General features: G+C 41.3%; 1 protein-coding gene and 1 long non-coding RNA gene across 6 annotated transcripts in view; one reads left to right on the top strand and one right to left on the bottom strand.

The window, feature by feature from the left end:
* Positions 1-25,467, top strand: part of WIF1 (WNT inhibitory factor 1) — a 75,452-nt gene extending 49,985 nt beyond the window's left edge. Inside the window, exons 4-10 of one of the 2 annotated variants that reach the window (XM_008148753.3) lie at positions 6,490-6,630; positions 7,589-7,684; positions 8,690-8,785; positions 13,159-13,254; positions 18,957-19,052; positions 21,151-21,246; positions 24,619-25,467. In XM_008148753.3, the coding sequence (XP_008146975.1) occupies positions 6,490-6,630; positions 7,589-7,684; positions 8,690-8,785; positions 13,159-13,254; positions 18,957-19,052; positions 21,151-21,246; positions 24,619-24,740 (743 nt within the window). In that variant the 3' untranslated portion in view covers positions 24,741-25,467. The remainder of the gene's footprint in view (positions 1-6,489; positions 6,631-7,588; positions 7,685-8,689; positions 8,786-13,158; positions 13,255-18,956; positions 19,053-21,150; positions 21,247-24,618) is intronic. The other variant, XM_054718892.1, reaches the window with a different exon arrangement.
* LOC114234157 (uncharacterized) overlaps positions 1-26,199 on the bottom strand; it is a 168,275-nt gene that overhangs the window by 28,500 nt on the left and 113,576 nt on the right. For 3 of the 4 annotated variants that reach the window (XR_008556581.1, XR_008556580.1, XR_008556583.1), the window contains 2 exons: positions 18,905-18,972; positions 9,263-9,403 (listed from right to left, as the gene is read on the bottom strand). This is a non-coding gene — a long non-coding RNA (uncharacterized LOC114234157). The remainder of the gene's footprint in view (positions 1-9,262; positions 9,404-18,904; positions 18,973-26,199) is intronic. The other variant, XR_008556582.1, reaches the window with a different exon arrangement.

Here is a 26,199-nt window from a genome sequence, read left to right on the forward strand (position 1 = left end):
CTGAGGCTGGGAGGGCCATCTTCTTGGTGCCCCAGTCCTTAGCAGAAAGTGAAGTCCAGAGGAGGTGCTCAGTGTTTGCTGAGAGAACGAATGGCTGTCAGCACAGCTCCGAGCACTGAGGACTGTTTGTGTGGATGGTTTATAATCCCGGAGCAGCGTATAATCACGTAGTGCCGAGAACGAGCTCTCTCCCCCCTTTCTCACCTTCTCCCTTGTGAGGGCAGTGGCTCCGGTGACTGGAGGCTGAGGCTGCTTGAGCACCATGCTCATCTCAGCGTGGAAGAGGTATTTCGTCAGAACACATTTGTTGTTTACTTCTGTAGAAGAGGTTGTTTATATGCAATCAATCGCGCATCAGTGTGTACTTGAACGCCATGTGAGTTATGTTCAATCTGCTTTAGTTTTTCTGAGTTGTTTTAATTTACCTCAGTTTCAATTATACAACCTAGACCACATTGGATTTTACAGCATCTGGTCTAATTTCATCTAGCTTTTGGTAAAAATGGCTCTCTATTCATTATTGTTGTAAAAGCACAACGTAATTTTCACATTTCTACTGTTCTTTGGAAGTGGAGACTATGCTTTTTCTGCTTTCAATGTCTCTTTCTCTTTGTACATGTGTTTTTCAGGGTGCATGTTGTTAATATCCTATCACCTATATCTCCCACTGTCTATGGTGAATTCTTGTCTCTTTTCTGTGTAGTGTGAGTGTGCATGTGTATATGTGCAAGTGTATGCCTGTGTGTCTAAAGGTATATTGGTGTGTCTCCCATGAGGTATATCTTTGTGTCTGTCAATGCCTAGGTTGTGACAGACAAATACTTGATGCTTAGATCACAAATAAGATATGGTCCTTGCCTTTGAAAATCTCAGATCTAGCAAAGGATGCAGAATCATAACTAAATCATGATGTCATGATTTAATAGTTATCATGCCGTGTAACTAAATCATGCAATCATGGAGAGAGGTGTTTGTGAAATAGGTAAGTGAAATGACATAGGCAGGGGGTGTTTGGAAAGGCTACAGAGAGCAGGTGCAGTTTAATTTGCATCTTGAAAGGTGAGTGGAAGGACAGAAAAGAGGAGAAAGAGCACTCCACGCAGCAGGTGGGTGTGCAGTCAGGGCCCTGAGGGCGTGGGCCACATCTTTGGGAACTGAAAGTGATCTAGTCTGGGTAGAGTCATTTGCTGAGATGAGGCTAACATATCCACCACTCACAAAAAGGAACTCAAAATGGATTAAAGACTTAAATGTACAACCTAAAACCATGAAACTCCTAGAAGAAAACACAAGCATAAAGCTCCTTGACATAGGTCTTGGTAGTAACTTTTTGGATATGACACCTAAAACACAAGCAAAAATATAAACAATAAATAAGTGGGACTACATCAAACTAAAAAGCTTCTGCATAGCAAAGGAAACAATCAACAAAGTGAAAAGAAAACCTATGGCATAGGAATAAGTATTGGCAAACCATATACCTGATAAGGTTTAATATCCAAAATATATAAAGAACTCATACAATTCAATAGCAGAAAGAAAATAATTTAAAAATGCCAAGAACCTGAGTAGACATTTCTCCAAAGAAGATATATGAAAGGCCAACAGGTACATGAAAAGATGCTCAACATTATGAGTCATTAGGTGAATGCAAATTAAAACCACAATGAAAGCAAAATAACCCAGTCAGAGGAAGAGAAGTCTCACATGATCTCACTCATATGTGGAATTTTATGGACCAAATAAACTGATGAACAAAATAGATCCAGAGACACAGAAGCATGGTACAGACTCACAAATCTCAGAAGGCAGGCAGGGGTGGGGAGTGGGTGGGTGGGGAGAGATTAACCAGGGAACTTACATGCATATATACAATAGTGTGGTAAAAGCCTGGGAGGGGGAGGTGCTGGGTAGAGAGAGTCAAGGTGGAAAAAGAGGGGGACATCTGTAATACTAGTACTTTCAACAATAAAGATTAAAAAAACAACAACAATGAGACATCACCTCATGCCTGTTAGAATGGCTATTATTGAAAGACAAGAGACAACAAATGATGGCATGGATGTGGAGAAAGGGCTCATTTCTGCCCTGTTGGTGGGAATGTAATTTGGTACAGCTACTGGGCAAAAACAGTATGGAGGTTCCTCAAAAATAAAAAAATAAAATACTATAGGAACCAGCAATTTGACTTCTAGGAAATACCCAAAGGAAATGAAAACATTAACTCAAAAAGGTATCTACACCCACATGTTTATAGTAGCATTATTTACAATAGCCAAGCCATAGAAACCTAAGTGTCTATGAATGAATGGAGATTTTTCTAGATTTTTTAAATGATTAAAATATTTTACTATCACAAAATGTCTTCAAAATAAATCACTGAAACATAATCACCGAAAAGAGCAGGGGTTTTCATTTGTCTTTCCCACTAAAGTATCCTCAGTGTTTAGAACAGTGACTGGCACATAGTAATTACTCAGTAAAGCTTCATCTGTTCAATGAATTGGTATGTATTTTGACTCAAACCTGTATTTAACCATTTAGAGGGAAAATTCATCTTGAAAACCCTAAAGAAAGTTAGTTATGGTGTTTTTCTCCTTGAAGTTTCTATTGGATTTTACATCCTGGTTTTTCTCCCCTGGGATGATTCAGAGCCATATGTTTTAGAACCCCAGGCCGGAGCTCTCTGTGCATCTCTTCACTTTGACGGACTTAGAAGCCAGGTTAGCAAACCACACACTTTCACGCGAGCACTCCAAACCTTCTAGAAGCACCCTCAGATGATGGGAGCGTGTGAACATGCAATCATACCTTAACCAGATTTGAAAATGGTTTACTTTTAGCACATCTGAAAATATGGACAAACTAGCAGTTCTTAACAATGCTGATAAACAGAAACGAAGCATTTACTTACAAACATCTCTTGCATACCAATATTCTGAAAGCTAAAATAAAACTTGAAAGCCTCTTTGAAAGAATTGGGAGGGCTGCAAAGTGGAGGCTGAATAAGGTCCAGGAAAAAGATACACCCGGAACATAATAGTGTGGATAATGACACGTGGTGAGGAAGATTCTAAAAGTTCTATCTTTAAGCAGCCCTGTAGGTTGCTTGGTGAAAAGAAAGACAATAATTTTTAAAAGTTCTATCTTTAAGTATCCTTTCAGGTTCTTCCACCCCCCCTTTTTTTACCCTGAGGCAATTATTGGCCTACCTATTCATGCTGAGGATTCATGAGAATAGACTTGACTCAAAGGATCTGCTGAGCTAAAGCTAGTGGATGGTGATGGAAGATTTGACTTTGGTGGTGGGTACACAATGTACTATACAAATGATGTATTATAGAAGTGTACACTTGAAACCTATGTAACTTTATTAGCCAATGTTATCCCAATAAATTTAATTAATAATAATAATAAGCAAGCCAAAATATTCATGAGAAAGATAAATAAAAGTTTATAATTGAACAAAGTGAAAATTATAACAGAGTTAACAGGTGAAAGAAATCCTTCATAAGCTCCTTTGCTTCCCTCTGAACTGGAAATACCCACAATGGATTTTTGTGTTTTGTAAACTGGCGTTTTCATATATAAGATTTCATTAAACCAAGGCTTCCCTTCCTCCCTCCCTCCTTCCCTTCCTCTCTCCCTCCTTCCTTCCTATCTTTATTGTTGAAAGTATTACATAGTCCTCCTTTTCTCCCCATTAACCTCTTCCAGCCTGCTTCTGCCTCCCCCGCCCTCGGCCTCACCACCATACTGTCTGTGTCCACAGGTTATGCATATATGCATACAAGTTCATTGGCTGACCTCTTCCCACCCACCCTCCCTCTGAGGTTAAGAGTCTGTTCATGTTTCTATGAAACCAAGGCTTTCAATGGGGACAATTTTACTTTGGAACTTCAGACACACCTTTAGCTTTTTCTCTATTTCTGTTGAAATATCTGTATATCCTTTTCATCACATAACTGATTATTTGCAATGCTAGCATCTTAAGGTTCAGGAGAACTGGAAATCCATGTTATTTTGAGATTGGCACAGTAATGAACACTGACAATGCCAAAACCTTGCGAGGAGTGTTGGTTGCCAAAGCACGTTAAGAAGATTGTACGAACAGCTTGTGTGCAGTGCCGTATGGAAAAGAGCAGACCAATTTCCAGCTCATTTTTTCTTATAAACCTAAGGGAAAGGCTTATGAAAACTCTAAAGGGAAAGGATTTTTCTTGGCTTGGTATACCTTTCCCAAACTTGGCAGTAGCTATTACCTGCCATACAAAAACAAAGTGAAGCAAAATTTCATGTGTATATCTCTTAGCCATATTTTTTCCTATTTCTAAGGAAGAACTAAAGTCTAATGGATCAGCTAGATCAGTCCCAGTAGATGTGTTATGATAATCAAGTGGCTTTTAGAAATTTACATGATCAGTCTCTCAGCCAGTGACTTGAGCCAATTCCCACCATTGGTGGCCTTCTCGCCCTCTCTGTACAGCACCGTTTGTTCCTAAGTCAGCACATACACACCATAAATGATGACTAGATTCACAAAGTAGAAGTGGCCTCCTCTTTAGGAACCTAAACCATTAGAAATAAGACTATCATGAGATTATTTTAATCACACCAACCTCTCTTCTAGATTCCCCAAGATATGGGCACTTCTTAATATTAACCAACTAGAGGCCTGGTGCATGAAATTCTTGCATGGGGGAGGGGGTCCCCTTAGCCCAGCCTGCACCCTCTCCAATCTGGGACATCCCTCTCACAATCCTGGACCGCTGGCTCCTAATTGCTCACATGCCTGCCTGCCTGGTCTAACTGCCCCCCTCTGCCGGCCTGATTGCCCCTAACTGCCCCCCCCCCCCCGCTGGCCTGGTCACCCCTAACTTCCCCCTCCCTGCTGGCCTGGTTGCTCCTAACTGCACCCCCCACACACACACACCGGCCTGGTCACCCCTAACTGCCCCCCCCCCACCGGCCTGGTTGCCTCCCAATTACCCCCCTCTGCCAGCATGGTCACCCCTAACTGCCCCACCCTGCTGGCTAGGTCACCCCCAACTGCTCCCCCCGCACTGGCCTAGTCACCCCTCACTGCCTCCCCTTCCCCCCACCTACCAGCCTGGTCGCCCCCAACAGCACATCCTGCTGGCCTGGTCGCCCCACCAACTTCCCACTCTGCCAGCCTGGTCACTCCTCATGGCCCCCTCTGCTGGCCTGGTCATTCCTCATGGCCCCCCTGCTGGCCTGGTCGCCCCATGCAGCCTGCTTGTTCAGTCGTTTGGTTGTCCCTCACTAACACCCCTGCCAGCCTGGTTGCCCCACGCAGCCTGCTTGTTCAGTCCTTTGGTCGTCCCTCGGGCTGGCCCTGGGTGGCTGGGGGGCATGATGGTCAATTAGCATATTCCCTGCTTATTAAATAGGACTAGAGGCCCGGTGCACAAAATTTGTGCATGGAGCGGAGGGTCCCTCAGCCCAGCCTGCACCCTCTCCAATCTGGGACCCCTCAAGGAATATCCAACATCGCTCTCACAATCCAGGACTGCTGGCTCCCAACCGCTTGCCTGCCTGATTGCTCCTAACCACTTCTACCTGCCAGCCTGATCACCCCCTAACCACTCCCCTGCCAGCCTGATTGCCCCTAACTGCCCTCCCCTGCTGGCCTGGTCACCCCTAACTGCCCTCCCCTGCAGGCCTGGTCACCCCTAACTGCCCTCCCCTGCAGGCCTGGTCACCCCTAACTGCCCTCCCCTGCAGGCCCAGTTGCCCCTAACTGCCCTCCCCTGCTGGCCTGGGTCCCCCCCCCCCCATCTGCCCTCCCCTGTAGGCCTGGTTGCCCCCAACTGCTGTCCCCTGCTGGTGATCTTGTGGCGGCCATCTTTGACCACATGGGGGCAGCCATCTTATGTGTTGGAGTGATGGTCAATTTGCATATTACCTCTTTATTATATAGGATAGCCCGAGAAAATATTATCTTCATTAACTCAGTCCAGTGATTGGAGTCTAGTCTGATTTACAGAATATTTCCAAAGAAGATACTTTGTCACTTTCAAGCACACAGAGTAAATTAGTGGGGTATTGCTTATAGGGATTTATTTAATGGATTCTGAAATGTTGAGTTTTAGTTGTTTTTTGGATTATATGGAAGCTGGTGAAGATACCCACAAAATTTCTCCCCGACTAATTAATTTATGCTGCCTATTTGTACCTTTACTTTTCAGAGAAAATCTTTTTGGGATAGTACAAGCCAGACTACAAACAAAATATCCCCAAGGATATTTTTAGTAGGGTAATTCATTCTTTCTCCACCCAGCATCATGTACAAGTTCTGTGGAGAATGTCCAGATGATCAAAATGCACTCCCTACTTCAGTGGAGGTACAAGGATGTCAAATTATGAAATGTGAACATTATTGCCTTGCTCTTTGTCTCTCTTACCAGGATTTCTGTGAAACTGGAAGGGAATGGATAAACAATTTCTCAATACTTACTTTTTTTTTAGTTGTTCAAGTTGGTTTCCCATGCCTTGGAAAACAAGACGGAGTAGCAGCATTTGAAGTGAATGTGATTGTAATGAATTCTGAAGGCAACACCATCCTACAAACGCCTCAGAATGCTATCTTCTTTAAAACGTGTCAACAAGGTAATCAGTGATGGTGATTCAAGAGAAAGCTCATAAAGCTTCCAGGTGTGATTTGGGTCAAAATTATAGGTAGGTAGGTAGATAAGTGTTTGTGTAATTATAATCATACCAATGGGAGGAGACGGTGATACACACAGGGGCCAGTAACAGTACCTAGAAAGACTTTCTCTGCCCTGACCCCACTCATATTTTAGGAACTCTAATACCTCCTTCAAAATGCCCTGCCTTCTACCTCCCTCCTTCCCCTCGTCCAGTGCAACCTTTGGGAGTCCTCAGGGGTATCTCACCTATGGTCACGACTTCCCCCCTTATCTTATTCTGGATCCTCATAGCAAGGTTGGCAGTCATAGCAGCAACTGCCACCTGTCAAGGCAACACTCCCCACCCCCCCGCCCAAAGCTTGGTGCTGCTGACTTCCATGGAGGACAGGGTGCCACCATTATGCTAGCGATCTCCACCAGGCAAAGGCACCTCATCCCCACACTCTGGATGCCCATTTAAGCATGAAGGCCTGGCTCCTTTCCCATCCTGGTACAAACTTTTCCAGCATAGAATTTACGCTCTGGAAACTTTCCATGCTGTAAAGATGCACCAAGAGGTCATTCCACCCTCTGAAAGTGAATATTGAGAGCACAGTCATTCATTCCATTTCAGCATGAAGTTACAGAGGTACAGTAGATTGATAAGTGGGGATGATGGCAGAATAAGGCTTCCTTTGCCTTCTTCCATGAGTCCCCTACTGTTCGAAGTCAGATTGAGATACACAATCTTATTTTGAAGACGACTTGATGAAGTCCAAGTGGTATAGAGAGAAAGGGGTAGAAGTATTGTTATTCAATGAATCATGATCATTGGTGCACTGTGGAAAAATGACCACTCCCTCTTCATGCTCGCTGTAGTTCACCCAACATGATTTCAAAGGTGTCCACTTAATCTTGTTTCTTTCTCTTTGGTGAAGCTGAATGCCCAGGAGGGTGCCGAAATGGAGGGTTTTGTAATGAGAGGCGTGTCTGTGAGTGCCCTGATGGATTCTATGGCCCTCACTGTGAGAAAGGTAAAGGCGCTTCCCTGGCTTGCTCCCTAAGGACATGGAGGTCACACAGGAGCCCCACATGAACTTTTAACACATCCCCCGATATTATTTTTCTGGTCACATTATAAGGGTTGATGAAATCTTAAAAAAGCCACAGAAGAGCTATTGGAAATTATTTCATCTAGGAATGGTTTTCTGTTGAATCCAAATATGTGGTGACAGGGTCAGAGAACTCTGGCGCAATGTCTACATTTTTTGTGGCCACTCCTCCCTTGCCCTGACTCTGAAAAATATTAACAATTATATACACTATGCTTTGACATTATCTTATAAAAGTTTTGAGGTTTTTTTCACTCTACCTAAATTGCATTTTAAAAGCTAGTATTCTGATGGATTTGAAAGTTTCTTCTCCAATTAAAAGTAACTTAATTCACAATTAAGTCTATACCTGAGTTATGAAGTTTCTATAAGGCAAAAAATAAAAAAAGATGAATATCATTTGTGTAATGAGTACATCCATTTAAATGAAATCACTATTAAGTTATATGAAAAAAAGAGATAAAAAAGAGAAAATGTGTATTAACCACAATATACTTAAATACTAAGAGTTTATTTCACCAAAATACTGAATATATTTTTCATTTTCAAGAAGTAAGAATTTGTCTTGTTTGATTTTGTTTTAGAAAATCAAGGAAATAGGGCAGGAAAATATATTTACAGTCTTAAGGCCATATCTTAGTTGAAATAATAATCCAGGGCAAATTTTCATCAGTCATTCAAAGAGAATAATTCCAAAATTCTCTTCCATGAAAATGGTTAAAGAAATAGTCTGATGTGAAAAAACATTGTCTGATTTATAGCTCAAAAATAAATTTTAATTTAGAGAACTTACATCTCTTAAGAGTGACAATTTTTAAGTCAACCACCAAACTTGAAAATGTAGACCCATTATCGCATTGACATTTTAAAAATGCTGCTGCCCCCAAACCCTACTTGGCCTTAATCAGAGCTCTCTCTCCCTACTAGCCCTTTGCACACCACGGTGTATGAATGGCGGGCTTTGTGTTACTCCTGGTTTCTGCATCTGCCCACCTGGATTCTATGGAGTCAATTGTGATAAAGGTAACAAGTGTTGTTGTTTTTAAGAACAAGGAACTTTCTGCTTTTTGTTGTTAATCCTCACCCAAGGATATTTTTTCCATTGATTTTTAGAGAGAATGGAAGGGAGGAAGGGAGGGGGAGAGACACAGAGAGAAACCTGGATGTGAGAGAGACACACAAATTGGTTCCCTCCCACACATGCCCCAACAGGGCTGGGGCTCGAGCCTACAACCCAGGTACTTGCCCTTGATGGGGAATCAAACTCTTGACACCTCGGTGTCCAGGGTGATGCTCTAACCACTTAGCACACTGGCCAGGTCTCTATATTTACTTTTTAAATGTTTAATAAAAGACATATTTAATATATTATCACTCTTAATAACAGTGTGTATCACTTAGTTGGCTGCTGTAATAACTTTAACCCCAACTTTTAGTATAGCTTAACACAGTAGAAGTTTATTTTCACCCACAGAATGCCCCTGTACAGGAATTACCTACCTGGTCAGTGGGCAAGGCAGCTTTGCTCCTTGTAGTGGACTCAGGGATTCGGGGGCCTTGCATCTGTTGTCCTATCTGGGGCCTTTGGAGCTCTTTGGATCCAACCAGTAAGCAGAGAAAGAGAGATTGGAGCAGGCACTGCTTAAAAACAAAACACACACAAACCTGGCTCAGTAGTGACCCGCAGAAGCTCCACACCTATCCCATAGGTAGGAATTAACCCCATGGTTCTCCCTAGATGCAGGCAGGAGAAATGTCATCCCTAGCAGAACAGCTGTCTTCCACTGACAACTGTATGGGAGGGGAGCTGGCTTTCTGTGAACAACTACCTGTCCCTGCCACATGGGTTTTGGTAGGTCCTAATCAGTTTTTTAAGACGGAGATGAAACAACCTGCTCCAAATTGCCTGACCTAGAAGTCCACTGACCCCCAATTCAATGCTCTGTTTATAGATCACATCCCTGAGCGATCAGGTTCCTCCTTCCTATAACGCAGCATCACAGCCAGAGTTTACTCTTAAAAAGTGAACTCAAACTCAGTCCTAACTATTATTGAATGATTTATACTCTTTACAAGATACCTATTTTGCCCAGTTCACATCTTTTATGGAAAAAGATTAAATAATATGCTGCAAAGGGTATGCATTTAATGAACTTGTCCTTGTGTCAAAAGTGATGGTTGCATGAGTAGAGCACTATTTTAAAAATAAATATATGTTTGAAATAAAATGAGTGTTATTTTTTAGCAATGTCTCTTCAGTGATAATGCAGTTAGTACCAATTAAGACTGAAATGAGCAGCTTTAAAAAATAAATAATAAAAGAAAGAAAAGCTAAAGGAAAGAGCATGAGTCAGAATAAAAATTGCCTGCTATTTTCTGGTACAGAGTACTTTCATACAATTATCTGATTTTATTCCCAACAACCCATGTAAAATGTTACCCATCACATTCCCAGTTAAATGAGGTTTTCAGAGCTGGAGGGGCTTGGTCCAGATTCACGTCTTCCACTGAACCATGTTGACACTCAGGCCACCTGTTTTGGGTCCTGGTTCCTCCAGGAGTCACTCTGGATCTGGGCAAATATCTCGATCTCTCTGTGGGTCCTGCTTTTCCCATTCCTAAACTGGAAATTAACCACTGACCCTTGATCTCCCCACCCCACAGCTAATTGAGATAATATGTGAGACCATCTCTACCTTTTATTTTTAAATAATCTTTTAAAAGTAGAGCATTGGGTTAAAAACAATTTTTAAATTTTGTATTCATAAAAATTAAGCACTGATGACACTGATAATAATTAACAGCCAGTGGGTAAAATTCTTTATCGTGAATCCTTGTTGTTGTTGTTTTTTTTTACTTGTCTAAATTTTTCATTCAGCATCTCGGCTATTTCAAAACTGGGCATTTTTTGCAGCTGAATTAAATTCATGTTATATCGAAACTATTAGGAAATAAAGCAAATCCTTCAGAGATTTGGGTGAGGAACTCAGGCATTAACCGGTTTAACAAGAACATCTGCGAGCCCTGCTTACCCACATGTGGCTGTTACTGATGTAGGCTGCACAGTGGCGTGACAGTGGCATTGCTTTTTCTATCGGTATGGGTTCACAAACACTACATGCTCACTGGTGAGGGAAAATAGCTATATTCCAGTACTTTTTACACTTGGCAATATTTTATCTTTAAATGAAAATTTTCCTCCTTGTTAGATTCCAAATAATTTTTAAAATTCTTTTAGAAAGTCTGTTGAAATTTCATTTGGTCTCACTAGAGCCCAGGGAACATTAAAAAACATTGTTTTACTCCCTCAACAAAGAATGCTTTTATTGTTTAAAGGGAGTATAGAGCTTCTGAAAAATGGTTTAGTTACTGGCATGGAGCTAGACCTTAGCTCTGCATACTGAGAGAAACATTAAAGAGTAATTTTCATTGGCTCTTGGGACGTCAGGCACAAACTTCAGGAACTGAGTAGTTAAGTATTGGCCTGCATACGCTCTGCGCCTGTGAAAGTCACTTAGTGTCTGCGGTTCTTTTTCTGGTCAAGAACGATCGCACAGCAGAAATGTAGATGAGCTTGGTCAGGACAGTAACATATTATGCAAATACTAAGAGTGCGGCCAGATTCTATGACCAGCTTTGCCATAGTCTATAACTTTCAAATAAGTTCCCAGGTTCACTGCATTCTACATGTTAATAAGGGACAGTGCCCAGAGGGCTGCGGCCAAGTGGGCACTGATCCTAATGTTTTCACATCATACTATCCCCAGGAGAAGCTGGGACCAGTGGGGGGACAGGATGCACTCACAGACTCCACGTCCAGCCCTAACAATCCTAGCACCAAGTAGCAAAGGGCAAACTCAAAGAGCTGGTTCTCCTAAATCCAAATTCCGAATCCTTTACCCAAATGCTGCTGCTCCTTCCCTCCCCGCCCCCACCCGCCCCTGCCTCTACGTCAGGAGGCTTGATTTTGCCTAAATGAGTACATCATTGTCTTAAGCTGAGAGATACTTAGGATTTTAAATGAAAACATTTCTCATTTAAGATATTCGTAGAACATTCTAGTTGGACTTCTTTTTCACAAAGAAAGCACACACTTATGACTTTTGGATTGCCTTTCTGAAGGTTACTTCAGCTTTTGTTCATCTATAGCCAACGTTGGCCTGTTTTATATAGGACAAGAACAAATAGGCCATATAATTGGAATTGCTGAGAATCTGAGAATCCAAGCTTTTATTTTAATCTCTTTTCTAGAATGAGCCAACTTGTCTATTTTTAGATATTTGCTCCTTCCCTCCCCCCCACCCCCGTCCCCATTTCTATCATCCCTCTATTTTAGGTGCCAGTGAACAGGCAAATTTCAGATGTTGACACCGAGAGAGGGTTTAGTGTGAATCCCACACAGTCGATTTTTACCTGGATGGCCCAGTGAATTGGACGCCCACAATAATATACCCAAGTTCTTCATCCCTGCCTCCTGCTGCTGCCACTTCCCTGCATATGGGGCCTCATGAGGGTCGGCAGGCTGTCTTTTCCTGAGTACAGTGATCCTTTCTTCCAAACACCATAAAAAGTCAAGTTTAAAAAAAATCCTTTTTATATAAGATGAATCTCTGTGCTTATTCTGAAAAAAAAAAAAAAAAGTTGCTTTCTCCTCTGTTGGATCTGAATACTTAGGGTTTCTCTTTCTTTTACCTATTTCAACTTTGAAAGTTTTCTCCATTTTCCTCTTCCTTTAGCTTAAAAAAGGAAGGGGGATGTTTTCCATGGAGCATTATGTGGAAGTAGGACATTACTTCCCTTTAGACATTGTATTTCCCCCTTTCACTATTCCAAACAGCTTTTAAGGCAAATCTGGCTCAAGAATATAAGTGAGGAGCTTTACAAAGGGTCCACTGAGTATCACCTTAACTGGAGAGGAGGTGACATGAATTGGGTTTGAGCAGGGTGAAGGCTGAAGATGTAGTCCAAACAAATTTCTTTGAAGGGTTATATTTTACCTTTAAACATCATGCAAAATTTCTATCATATCCATATAGCTTCATGTCTGTTTTACAAAAAAAGCAATGTTTTAATTTCTAAAAAAATGCGGGGGATTTATAGTGGTTTTCTTTTAAAGGTATAGATGTTTATAAGAAAATAAAAAATAATTTTTTACACCCTGTACCTCTTTCCACTAAGATGTAACCCCTCGGGGTGGGTACTACATAGCATGCATGGTATCCCATTGTGTTGTTGGAGTCTGCATATGGTCAGGCAGTTGGTTCCAATTCCTGTGTTTGAAAAGTGGGGGGTGAGAAGCAGATGCCTCCAAAGTATCACCTGACTGTAAGTGAAGTTTTTCCTTCTTTAGATTTAACCTACCGTCTAACGCAACACCCTGTTATTCATTCTCACAGCGAACTGCTCAACTACCTGCTTTAATGGAGGGACCTGTTTCTACCCTGGAAAGTGTATTTGCCCTCCAGGACTAGAGGGAGAACAGTGTGAAATAAGTGAGTATTGGCCTTCTGCATTTTCTTTTATTTTCAGGGACCTTAGTAACTCCATCTAACCCAGTGATGGCGAACCTATGACACGCGTGTCAGCACTGACACGCGTAGCCATTTCTGATGACACGTGGCCGCTGAGGCGGCCGCATGCCGAGGATGAAACATTTGCTGCTCCTGAGGATGAAACATTTGCAAAATAATGTTTTTCCTCAAAGTGACACACTACCTGAGTTATGCTCAGTTTTTTGGCGAAGTTTGACACACCAAGCTCAAAAGGTTGCCCATCACTGATCTAACCCTTTTATCAATGAGCAATCTGAAGCCCAGAGACAATGAATTGCTTGTCCAAGGTCTCAGGCCAGTGGTTTATTTTCACTACACTCAGCCCCCATTCACTTGGCTAAAGGTGGGGCAGAGGGACATAGCTAAGCTCAGATGTCTCAGAGCAAAGGCTCTCTGACTCGGTTACGTCTGGGTGTGGGCTGCTCCGCATGTTGCGTTGTTCTTGGTGGTTTTGTCCCCCTCGCGTGTGCAGAGCCTGTAGTTCAGCCTGGTTGGATGGGTCCCCGAGCTCAGTAGTAGCCTATCTAAGAGAAAAGGGCAGACCCAAGAAAAAGGAGAAAAAAGGGTGCCCAGCCATAAAGAACAAACCAATAGCACACACCACAACATGAATGAATCGCACCGATGTTAAGTAAAAGGAGCTAGACACAAAAACATACATACTGCATGATTCCATTTTTATGAAGTTCAAGAACAGGCAAAACTAATGGATGATGGTAGAAACCAGGGTAGTGGTTGGGGCACAAAGGAACTTTGATGGGCTGCCAAAAATGCTCTGTATCTTGATTGATGAAGTGTCACATGAGTGTTTTATTTATGTAAAAAAATAGTTGAGCTGTAAACTTAAGATTGGGGTATGTTATGCCTTCACTATATATTAGCCCTGCTCCAATACAAAAAAAGTAAAAATTTACAAGTAGAATGTGGTATATAATCATTGCTTTGGGAATCAGGACATCAAACTGCCTGTCCTGGCTTTGCCACCTACCATCCACGTAACCCTCAGCAAGTCACTGACGTTCTATTAAACTCAGAAATGAGCTGACCCCCATTCTAGGTGGCTTTATGACCCAGAAGGCAGGTAACATGGGAGCTCTGCTCAGGAAGGCGCAAAAGCAATGCGAGCATGTCCCTGCCTTTCTGCAGGTTCCGGAATACGGCGTTTTCATTTCCAGCCACATCATATCTGTGGAACACCACTGCGTTTGGTACAGTCATAGTTTCTGAAGTTGTGGGTTCAAAATTGAATAAAACCGACTTCCTATTTTAACTTTCAACCTCTAATTTATTTGTGGGTTTTTGTACTTTAATGAGTACTAGATGAAGTAACCATTTTTTATAGAGTTCACATGAAATACCTCTGAAGTTTCCATAGAACATGTAATTAACTGTCAGGATGTGGTTCTGTTCTTATTAGTGACCCAGCCCTGATAAAGATATCTGTGAGCTCACTCCCCTCAATTTTGCCCTGTACTTACTCTCAGACTTTGCATAGTTAGTTGGTTCATGTTTATGGATCTTTGTTTATGGCCTCATTTCTCTTCATATAAGTGTGCCCTTTCATGCTCTCAGGTTTACGACCTTTCCATTGGCAGTGACAATGTTTTCTACTCTTATTTTATTTTTTCCCCCTATCTGCACCAAAAATGTGGGCTTTTGAAAGCTCCTGATTATCCCTATCATAAATCATATTCAAATCCTTTTAGGAAAATTTCTGTTTCAATCACAGGAGCCACATTACAAAAAAAAAAAAAAAAAGGTGGAAATAGGTCTCGAATAGAAGTACCTCTGGTGTAATAGAGACAAAAAGTTTAATTATGTATTCTTTTTAAAAAATAACAACCTGTGTTTTATGGTATACCTCAGAAAATAAAGGAGAAATTAAGAGAAAATTTAAAAGCAAATAAAAGAAATAACTTCCAACTATAATAACTGCTTTACAATCTTTTGTAATTCTTTGAATTCTGGAGTATTCTCTCATAGCTGGGCCATTGATGAAACAGTTCCTTGAGTTAAATAATGCTATTATTTTATGTATTCTTCTTTTTTAATTGAGATATAGTTTACATGCCATAAAATTTACCATTGTAAAGTATGCAATTCGGTATATTCACAAAATCATGCAGCACTTCTAGCTAATACCAAAACATGCCATCACCCCGAAAAGAAACCCTGTACCCATTAGCACTCACTCCTTATTTCCCTCTCCTCAAGACCCTGGAAACCACTAATCTACATTCTCTGTCTTTAGATTTTCCTATTCTGTATCTAGATTTTCCTATTCCTACTCATATAAGTATAATCATATAACATACGGCCATTTGTGTCTGACTTCTTTCACTTAGCATGATATTTTCAAGGTTCCTCCATACTGTAGTATATATCATACTTCCTTTTAATTGCGGATAATATTCCATTGTATGGATATACCAACCTCATTTTGTTTACCAATTCATCAATTGATAAACATTTGTTTGTTTCCTCTTTGGGGCTATTATGAATAATGCTGCTATGAACATTCATGTATAAGTTTTGTGTGAACGTATGTTTTCAGGTCTCTTGGGTCTCTAGGAGTAGAATTGCCAGACTGTATGTTAACTCTATATTTAATTTTTTGAGGAGCTGCCAAACTATTTTCTAAAGAGGCTGTGCCATTTTACATTCCCTCGGTAAGGACAAGGGTTCCAATTTCTCCATACCCTTGCCAATACTTGTTATTTATGGTCCTTTTTAAGTGAAAATATATATTGATGCTATCTATATTTTCTTTTTTTCTGGCCTCTATTAGGATTGAGCTCTTCTCAAATTTCATTCTGACTTGATTATGAGAAACATTTGTAGGTTAACAAATAAGACCATGAGTAGAGGTATCTGGATGTAATATATATTTATTATTATTTAAGGTGTATAGGTTTCCCTAAAATTTGTAATGAACCTTCAATTAAAAAGATCACACAAATTATTTATACTGTATGGTAAATGGGTTTTTAAAATAACTTCATGGATTCTTATGATTATAAAAGTTCTCTGTAAAAATTTTAGAGTATTGAATGAAATAATTACAAATCACCCATAATCCTAAAACCCAGAGATGATGACTGTTGGTACTTATTGTAAACCTTTCTAATCTTTTTCTATGTGAAGTGGAGTAGCAAATTGAAGGTGTCCCACAATCCAGTGGGTGGAGGATGTTTAATGCTTTATTTTGTCAATATTTCATTGTCCTCACCAGACTCATCCACCAAAAATGCTAACTGTTCAAACTTAATCAAATCTGTTTGTCTCCAGCAATCCTTGGCCTCTTTTTGGTAATCTCTCAAGTTGACTCAATTTTCCACTGTCTAATGGATAGAATTTGGTTATAAAATACTTTCAGGAAAAAGAAGTCAATATTAAAGATACTTATGAGCCTCTGAGTTTTAAAACAATCAATCTTTGAGATTTTGGCTTCATGAGGTTTGATCTAGGAGTGGCCTTCTACCAGTTGCCTGCAGTCACATTTCTGTTGTGTGATAACCAGGAGAGAACGTCCTCCTTCCTGGCTGCAGTGAACCTCTTGCCAAGAAAACATAAGACCCGGGGAGTCCATGAAAAAGTTCTCTCCACCAATCATTCTGTGTGACCACGTTCACTTCTCCTAGAACACGGGGAAAGTTGGGCTTACCAAGTATTTCACAATAAGTACTAGATCTTTTCTGCCATATAATTATTGTCCCACATCTTGCTTTCTTGAAAAACCTCAGTGCATTGCAGAACACTGTGATATGATCCAATTTTGTGCATACGATAGAGTCAGATTTTTAAAAATGCAAACAGAAATTCAGAGTTAGGTACTCCTTTTCTTTAGGGAAGGGTTAGGATCTTAACCAAACAGTAAGCGCTATTCTTTGTATCCAAGCCTAGCAAAAAGGACCCTTTTGGGTTTTTAATGGTCAATGATAAGGTGGTAATCTATTATTAAGGTTGTTTTAATAATTAAGGTTGTTCCTGTTTCTGGAACACCCCATGCATCAGAAAAACCTAAAGGTCTAATGGCATCCTAGGTTTTTGAGAGATTCTAACATCTCAACATTAAGTCTATATTGTCTCACCATGACCAAATGCTGCTTCATTTGGTTTATATGTGAAGAAAGTTCTTTTGGATAAGTAAAAGGAAAAGTAAAGTGTGTTTTTAGCAAAATGATTTTCATAATGGAATTCACTTCATGTTTGTTAAGCATAGTGCTTGCCGGTAAACTATTATAGTAATTCACTTGTTTCAAAGCTTCATTTGACCATACAAGAACTTAGAGAAGGAAAGGTGGGTTGTTATTTTAGGATAAAGATTTAATTTCTTCTCCTTATGTATTTAGGCCTTTGCAGTGAGTATTCTGCTAAAGTGGAAAAGAAGAATAACAACAATAACAAAAATATGTTATCCAAACTCCTCCACTACTTGCAACATCATTGTGCCAGTGACAGGATGTGGTTTCAGCTCTGGGTGGACAAACCTTACTCTTGTACTTCTTCAAAAAATTCAGCCTTAGGATGGAAAATTCTAGGTTGCAGAGGGATAATAAGTAGCTTCTGGAGTAAGAAGAAAATTATTATATAGTTTTTACATCTAAGGCACTATTCAGCTCTAAAATCCTGTGACTCAAAGATCTGTGAAAACATTAGCAATATTCATTTGGCATATAGATTTTAAAAAAAAAGAATGATGTGTTATTAGGATCTGAGACATTCCAGAAAAATGCACAGGTGTGGTATTAGGCACCTTTTGTGCACCTCTGACATCCTTCTCAACCAGCCTCTCACTCCAGCCACTACTGCGACAACCTGATTTTCACATGAATAACCTGATTGCACCTCATCTTAGCTGTTCCACAGTTCTCTTGCTTTCTACTCACACTCCTCTGAGTCCTAAAAAAATACCGCCTGTACTCACACAGTTGCAGAATGGAAGCACAAGGAAGTTATCCTATGGGGTGACCCTTGACCAGTGGGACACAGGTGCTGATGAATAGATGCTCCCCTCTCCCTCCTTGAAGGTGCCATCTACAGGGCTCCTCAGCAGGACGCAATAGGGTAGAACCCGAGTGCCATAGTGATGACCCACTCACAAACATACTTTTGTGTTGGCTTTCCCTCCTGTTTCACTCTTCCCATTCCCCATTCCTGTTTCCTAGGATCACTTCCCCAAGTAAACTATGAGCATGGAAGCCCTCCTTTCTGGAGAATCTTAGGCTAAGACAGATGCTATCAGGTACAGGTGTCAGCCTGCTTTCAGAAAAAGTGATACTCAAAAATCAGAACACAAAGGAAAGATCATTTACAGGGACATCATATCTCAGCTGTTAGTATATCTTAAACAATAAGGGCTTATGAATCAATTAAAATATTGTTTATGAAAAAGTAATGTAAAGATAGCATTTGGGCAACGCAAAAGATATATATTCAAAATTATAAGTAAAAATACTAGCCTAATTGTTCCAAAAATGAAATTCAAACAGAATCAAAGCCAGATTAAATCTGAAATAAATGGAAATAACTGCCATTTAGTAGCTTTATCCTCCCAAAGCCTGGCAGTTTCTTTGAAAAATGTAATTACCTCTGAACGAAACACGGAGTTCCTTGCTTATTTGCATTCTTCTTTGTTTCAGGCAAATGCCCACAACCCTGTCGAAATGGAGGTAAATGCATTGGTAAAAGCAAATGTAAGTGCTCCAAAGGTTACCAAGGAGACCTCTGTTCAAAGCGTGAGTACCCCGTACACATGGGTCTCGGTAAGGGATTATGAAAGTAGCCCTAGTCTTATTCTGCATAACTTCTGTGCCTGCTGCATGTTACCTAGACATGAACCTTTCTTTCCTGACATATACACTGAGTGGCCAGATTATTATGATCTCTGAATGCATAATAATCTGGCCTCTCAGTGTATATCCTATATAATAAAAGGCTAATATGAAAATTGTCCCCTTGACCAGGAGTTCGACCAACAGGCAGGCCGGCCAACCGCCCGTGCCCCCTCCCCCTGGCCAGGCTGGCAAGACCCCATCCATGCACAAATTCATGCACAGGGCCTCTAATAACAATATTAGATAGGATATATATATATATATATATATATATATATATATATATATATCAGAGGCCCAGTGCATGAAATTCATGCACGGGGTGGGGGAGTGTCCCTCAGCCCAGCCTGCACCCTCTCCAATCTGGGACCCCTTAAGGGATGTCCGACTGCCCGTTTAGGCCCGATCCCAATAGGATCGGGCCTAAACGGGCAGTCAGCTATCCCTCTCACAATCCAGGACTGCTGGCTTCTAACTGCTCACCTGCCTGCCTTCCTGATTGCCCCTAACCACTTCTGCCTACCAGCCTGATCACCCCCTAACCACACCCCTGCCAGCCTGAATGATGCCTAACTGCTCCCCTGCAAGCCTATTTGCCCCTAATTGCCCTCCCCTGCAGGCCTGGTCACCCATAACTGCCCTCCTCTTCCAGCCTGGTCACCCCTAACTGCCCTCCCCTGCAGGCTTGATCGCCCCCAACTGCCCTCCCTTGCAAGCCTGGTCCCTCCCAACTGCCCTCTCCTGCTGGCCTGATCACCCACAACTGCCCTCCCTTGCAGGCCTGGTCCCTCTCAACTGCCCTCCCCTGCTGGCCATCTTGTGTCCACATGGGGGCAGGATCTTTGACCACATGGGGGCAGCCATCTTGTGTGTTGGAGTGATGGTCAATTTGCATATAACTCTTTTATTAGACAGGATAAAGGCCTGGTACATGGGCAGGGGCCAGCTGGTTTGCCCTGAAGGGTGTCCCTGAAGGGTGTCCCGGATCAGGGTGGGGGTTCCCTTGGGGCGTGGGACGGCCTGGGAGAGGGGCCTGTGGTGGTTTGCAGGCTGGCCACACCCCCCGGCGACCCAAGCGGAGGCCCTGGTATCTGGAATTTATTTATCTTCTACAATTGAAACTTTGTAGCCTGGAGCAGAGCCAAGCCTCCTACTTGCTCTGTGGCGGCAGCCATTTCTGTTGGAATTTATGTATCTTCTATAATTGAAACTTTGTAGCCTGGACTGAAGGCCTGAGCCGGCCAAGGCTGCAGAAGCTTGGCTTCCTCCATCGCCTGGGGCAACTCTAGCCTCCTGTTCTTCCAGCTCCGTGGCTGCCACCATTTCTGTTGGAATTTATTTACCTTCTATAATTGAAACTTTGTACCCTTGAGTGGAGGCCTGGGCCCGCCAGGGTGTGTGGAAAGCTTGGTTTCCTCCATTGCCAGGGAAACCCAAGCCTCCCTCCTGCTCTCTGTGGCTGCAGCCATCTTGGTTGGGGTTAATTTGCATACTCGCTCTGATTGGCTGGTGGATGTGGCTTGTGGATGTAGCCGAGTGGTGGTTAATTTGCATATTACTCTTTTATTAGATAGGATATATGTAGCATTCAGAGATCATAATAATCTGGCCACTCAGTGTAGGTTTCCTTTATGTAGACTAAAAACGTCGTATGAAATCGACACATGTATAAAAAGTTAGACACATTCACACATACAAATGAACTTTTTAACCTTTAAGGAGTTTTCTTAAGGGAAATAAACTTCCATTGCCCAGCAGTTTTGAAGTCTTGTGGAGTGTCTCTTGTGAATGAGAAACATCAAACTTAGTTTAAGATCACTCTCAGGACCTTCTCAATAAGTCCCAAACCAACTTGGAGCTGAAGATTGACAGGAAAAAAAGAAATGAGGGGATGAAGCCAACACTAACACATTCTAAAGAACAGCAAGGAAAACAGCTGTGTACTTCTGTTGAGAAATGAAAGCTCAGGAAACATCCTTTTTATCTCCTTTGTTTCTAGCTGTCTGCGAGCCTGGCTGTGGGACACATGGAACCTGCCATGAGCCCAACAAATGCCAGTGTCAGGAAGGCTGGCATGGAAGACATTGCAATAAAAGTGAGTGAGATGGCCTCTTTTACGTCTGTTCCTTGGCTCCAAAGACTGAAAGACAACTCATAACTCAGCCTGCTTTCCATTTCATTAAAGTAACTTCTTCTCTGCCTCTTCTCTCCCATGCTTCCTCCTGCTGCCTGCAGCTCTCTACACTTTAGTCTAAGCTTGAGAGTGTAAAGAGAATGCCTCATTGTAAAATATCACCACAAAGATTTCCTAGATTAAATTAGTAAAACAGGTTGATTTGGAAATACGGGTCTATTAAGTATGGAAGCAATGACAAGTAAAAGTAAGATTTTAAGTCAAATATAGAATTGTATATTCGTGGCTCTGATTTTGTCATTCAAGATTTATCAACTAGCGTATCTAACATAAAGAGTTCTGCTGTTTAAAATCTTTAAAAATTGTACTGGTATGTTTTAAATGAGTTCTTTTGAGGGAGAAAAAGGGTTAAGAAGTATGGGAGAGATGCTATAATGGAGTTGCATTTTTTTTTCCCAATTTATTGATGATCAGAAACAAACTGATCATCAGTAAATTATTATTTTTGAGATAATAAACCACTGGCCTGTTTTATACACAAAATGACACTTGCTAAACGCAACTGTTTCATTGTGGTTGATATCTTCTCTGTGCTAAGCATGAATCTGGGCACCGGGGACACACCAGTGAACAGGGAGAGGAGGCTCTGCTGGGTGGAGCCCAGGTTCTGGTGGGAGGGACAGGCAATTTGCAAGTGAACCAAAGAAACAATGCAGATTCAGTGTGGTCGGCAGCTAGAGCTCAGCCTCCTACGCTGTGCCCACTGTCTACTCTGCTTCCAGGAGAGGAAGACTTTAGCCTACAACACCCTGCGATAACAGAAGTCCACATGTGTCCAGCACAGCCATGTTCAACCTTTTTCATCTCATAGTGCACCCAGACTAATTACTAATATTCTGCAGCACATCAAAATACATATTTTGCCCATCTGACAAAAAAAAAAAAAAGTAGGTAGAATTTTGATTCATTCACACCAGATGCTATAGTTGTTTTGGCTGTTGTCACTTTGTTTTGTTTTTTTTTTGACAATCTAAGGGAAAAGAGGTCAGTGTCCCTGACTAGTCAGATATAGCATGTTTTAAACATTCTTGTGGCACACTGGTTGAAAATCGCTGGTTTAGCATATCGTGTCTCCAAAATAATGGATACAATTAAACACATCATTTACAGGTCAGATATTTTTCTAGATCAAGGGTCTCCAAAGGATGAAGCATGTAGCCCAGTAAATGTGGAAATGATCAACAGAGGTGCTGAGAAGAATATATTCGTTTTAAAATATATGATATTATTTTATTAATATTAATATAAATAGGTAACCTAAGTATTTACATTTTCAACCTCAGATTTATTTTTGTGCAGATTTGAAAATGCTCACATTATATTATTCTTATGTATATGTAATACACTAATATGTAGGTGCACATGTTTATTTTAAGGTAGTTGGGTCTGGTCTAGGCTACACTAATACACTGACTTCATTCTTTTTCACCTACTGAATTGATTGGATGGTAGATTGAATTGGCCTCAGGTGGGCAAAGTTTAAAAAGAAATGTGGCTCCTCTGGGAAATAGCCCTTACCCAAGTGGTGATGGTTGAATGGTATCCCTGTTAGGACATACGTACCAGGAAACCTTCTTTGGACCAAAAGGCCTATAGAAAGCTAACCTTTTCTGGAGCTATTTTGAGAAAGAGTAAACCAAACCCTTTGTTCTACCCTGAACTGGATACAAACCTTGAGGCTTGTCCAAAATCAGATTACCTTTTCAGAGGTCCTAGGGATGAGGTCAGACCACCCATCCCAGGATTCAACTACAAAGGCCCTCTGGGACTCACGTCTGGAGCCTGGTGGCCCCTGAGAGTGATGGGAGGACAGCATGAGGGGCACTGTCCCTGCTGACACTCCTGGCACTCTTCCAAAAAGAAGGCAAGCCAGGGGCGTTGTGGAGCATAGATGAGCAATTCTGACAGGTCTGCCAACTTCAGATAGCACCCCACTTGTAGACTGTGCTGCTGAAAGCTCCATCATCAGTCTACCTCCTTCTGAGCAAGGCATTGCACACCCAGAAGATGCCCTGGTGCTTAATTAAAATGCAAATGTGTGTTTGGGAGAGGCCACACAACTATTTTATACATTAGCTAAGAGAATCAAGGCAGAAAGAATGAAGTTTATTTCGACTAGAGGGTGGTAACAAGGAAGCTCTAAGACATAGAGTTCTTCTGTGAACAGATTCCCAGTGGGGTGACACGTTGGGAGGTCCCCGGCACCCAGGCATCTCAGTGGGAAGGAGGATACTGGAGACAGACTTCTCTGCTTAGGCTCACCCTCACCAGCAGGGAGGTTTGGGCTTCATGGGTGGCAGGGCGAGAGGCAGGGTAGGGATTTCCTCCAGCACATTGTTGGCTCATGTTTTGGCTGTCCCATGAGCTACTAGCCTGCATACTGACAATTCAAAGAAACACATTCAGGCACAAAGTATTCTGTTCTCAGTATGTATTTAATGGCATGCTTGCATTTAAAAACCACGAGGAACAAATGAAATGCCGAACTTGACTCTAATGCACAGAAAGATGGAGGCAGATTTTTACAATGTGATTGCTGTCTTGGATCAGTTTTAGGAAATCAGTAGAAATGAGCCGGTGCTCTGAGCACCTCCAAAAGTTCGCAAGTAGGAGCAAGGGAGGTCTCAAGTTGTGTACCTTAGTGCTACACTCTACTTAACAACTGAGCTGGAAATAGATACATGCCCATCTCTACTAAACTCACAAATCCCCACTGATAAGGAGTCAGTTCAAATCACAACCCTTTCTCTAAATGTGCAATGGAAGTCCTTAATTTTTACAAAATTCCTATTTTGTGTTAGTGCAATAGCCACACCTGATTGTGTGGTCTATATGAAGAGTGGAGGTTATTATATTGAACAATATAATTTAGGCTAGTTTATGCGTGAAAAGAATCAATAGTCAAACCTTCTGCAAAAGTCTCCCTACATTCGAGACCTCAGCGCTACCTCGTTCCCAGCCCTTGGGTGGAGAAGATCCTTCCATTCAATTATATTCATCCAAAGTCTGCATCAGGAGTTTCTGCATGGCCAAAATACATAGTGAGTCATACATTCCATGGAAGCCTGAGTTGATGGAGTTAGTAAAATGGATTTCTTTTAACAGGGATTTTGAACGTGTAGCATCTCTTCCTTCAGGTAGCTTTTTGTGGTTGCTGTGGTCTTCCACTCTGGGTTGAAAAGGGAAAATGGATTTCATTTGAATGGTTAATAATGAATCTGAAGAGCCTGTTTTTATAGTTTCTTTTCTTTTAAGCTGTGAATAATTTTGCAGGGTACGGAGCCAGCCTCATGCATGCCCTGAGGCCAGCAGGCACAGGGCTCAGGCAGCACACGCCTTCACCTAAAAAGGCCGAGGAGCGGCAGGATCCACCTGAATCCAATTACATCTGGTGAACTCCGACATCTGAAACGTTTTAAGTTACACCAAGTTCATAGCCTTTGTTAACCTTTCATGTGTTGAATGTTCAAATAATGTTCATTACAGTTAAGAATACTGGCCTGAATTTTATTAGCTTCATTATAAATCACTGAGCTGATATTTACTCTTCCTTTTAAGTTTTCTAAGTACATCTGTAGCATGATGGTATCGATTTTCTAGTTTCAGTGCTTTGGGACAGATTTTATATTATGGCAGTTGATCAGGTTAACATTTTGTCTTTTCAGAGTGTAGTTGACAGGTAATTTCCAAAATCACAATGCATCCATGGTGTGGAAGGGTTGGGGTACGTTAGAGAAGGTAAGTAGAACAAACAAGCATAAATCACAAGGGTTTGGATGAAACAGTTAATCGTGAAGTTATAGCATTTCAAATTTTACTGTCATGTATTTAGACATTGTCATTTTTAATTGTCCTTCTTTTTAAACTCTCAATACAATATATTTGACCTTACCATGATTCCAGAGAATTCACTATTAAAAAAAAAGAAAAGAAGTAACACTGTGGGAGTGGCATTTAAACAATATAATATATTGTGAACACAATAAAATAGGGAATATAATGTATGAACTTTTGGCATTGGCTTGAAGCAATATAATATATTGTAAACAAAACACAGCTCTTACATAATAAACATTTTATACTGTTTGTATGTATAAAATAAAGGTGCTGCTTTAGTTTTCAGAGTGTTTTATGGAGTGATCTTTGCATGTGCTATCTTATGGAAATAAAGTTGGTTACAATTGAGCGGTAGTTGAAACTCCAGCACTCTTAAGAAGAGAAGCTCTCCCCCTTATCCCCACTCTCCCCTACCTTCCCTCTGAGGTTTGATGGTAACACCTTAATCAATCAAGAAATTTAAAAAAAAAAGAGAAGCTATTCCATCCTCAGACCCTGTCCTAGTCTCTATCCTCGTCTCTCCCTCCCAACTCGCTCTCTCTACACAGCACCCCGTTGTCACTGCCTGCAGCACTCCCATTTATGTCCGTTCTCAGCTGTTGTGTCTTTCAAGAGGTCTTCCCTAACTGGAATGTGTCAAATATCCATCTGTGGGAGACTTTCTGAAGGTGTCAGAATGGCATCAATGAAAAGTGCTATCATAGTTAAAAACCTGTTGATTCCCACAAACATTATGTGTGCTATCTTACAATCCGAGGAGGCAGGTATCATTGTGCACTTTTACAGACAAAAAAACTGAGTCATGGTGACAAGAAGCAATTTACCAAGATCACACCCGATAGGGAATGGTTTCAAATGATAGGGACAGGTTTCAATCCTCGCATCTGACTCTGGAGCCTTAGAATCTGCTGTCATTTCTCCTTCCTTTCTCTCAGCAAATATAGTAGAAGGCAAAACTCCACAAATCCTAGGTAGCAACTTTCCAACATATTTTATTCTTCCAAGGAAATGTGAACT

The sequence above is a fragment of the Eptesicus fuscus genome, chromosome 7 (assembly GCF_027574615.1).
Source record: "Eptesicus fuscus isolate TK198812 chromosome 7, DD_ASM_mEF_20220401, whole genome shotgun sequence".
NCBI lineage: Eukaryota > Metazoa > Chordata > Mammalia > Chiroptera > Vespertilionidae > Eptesicus > Eptesicus fuscus.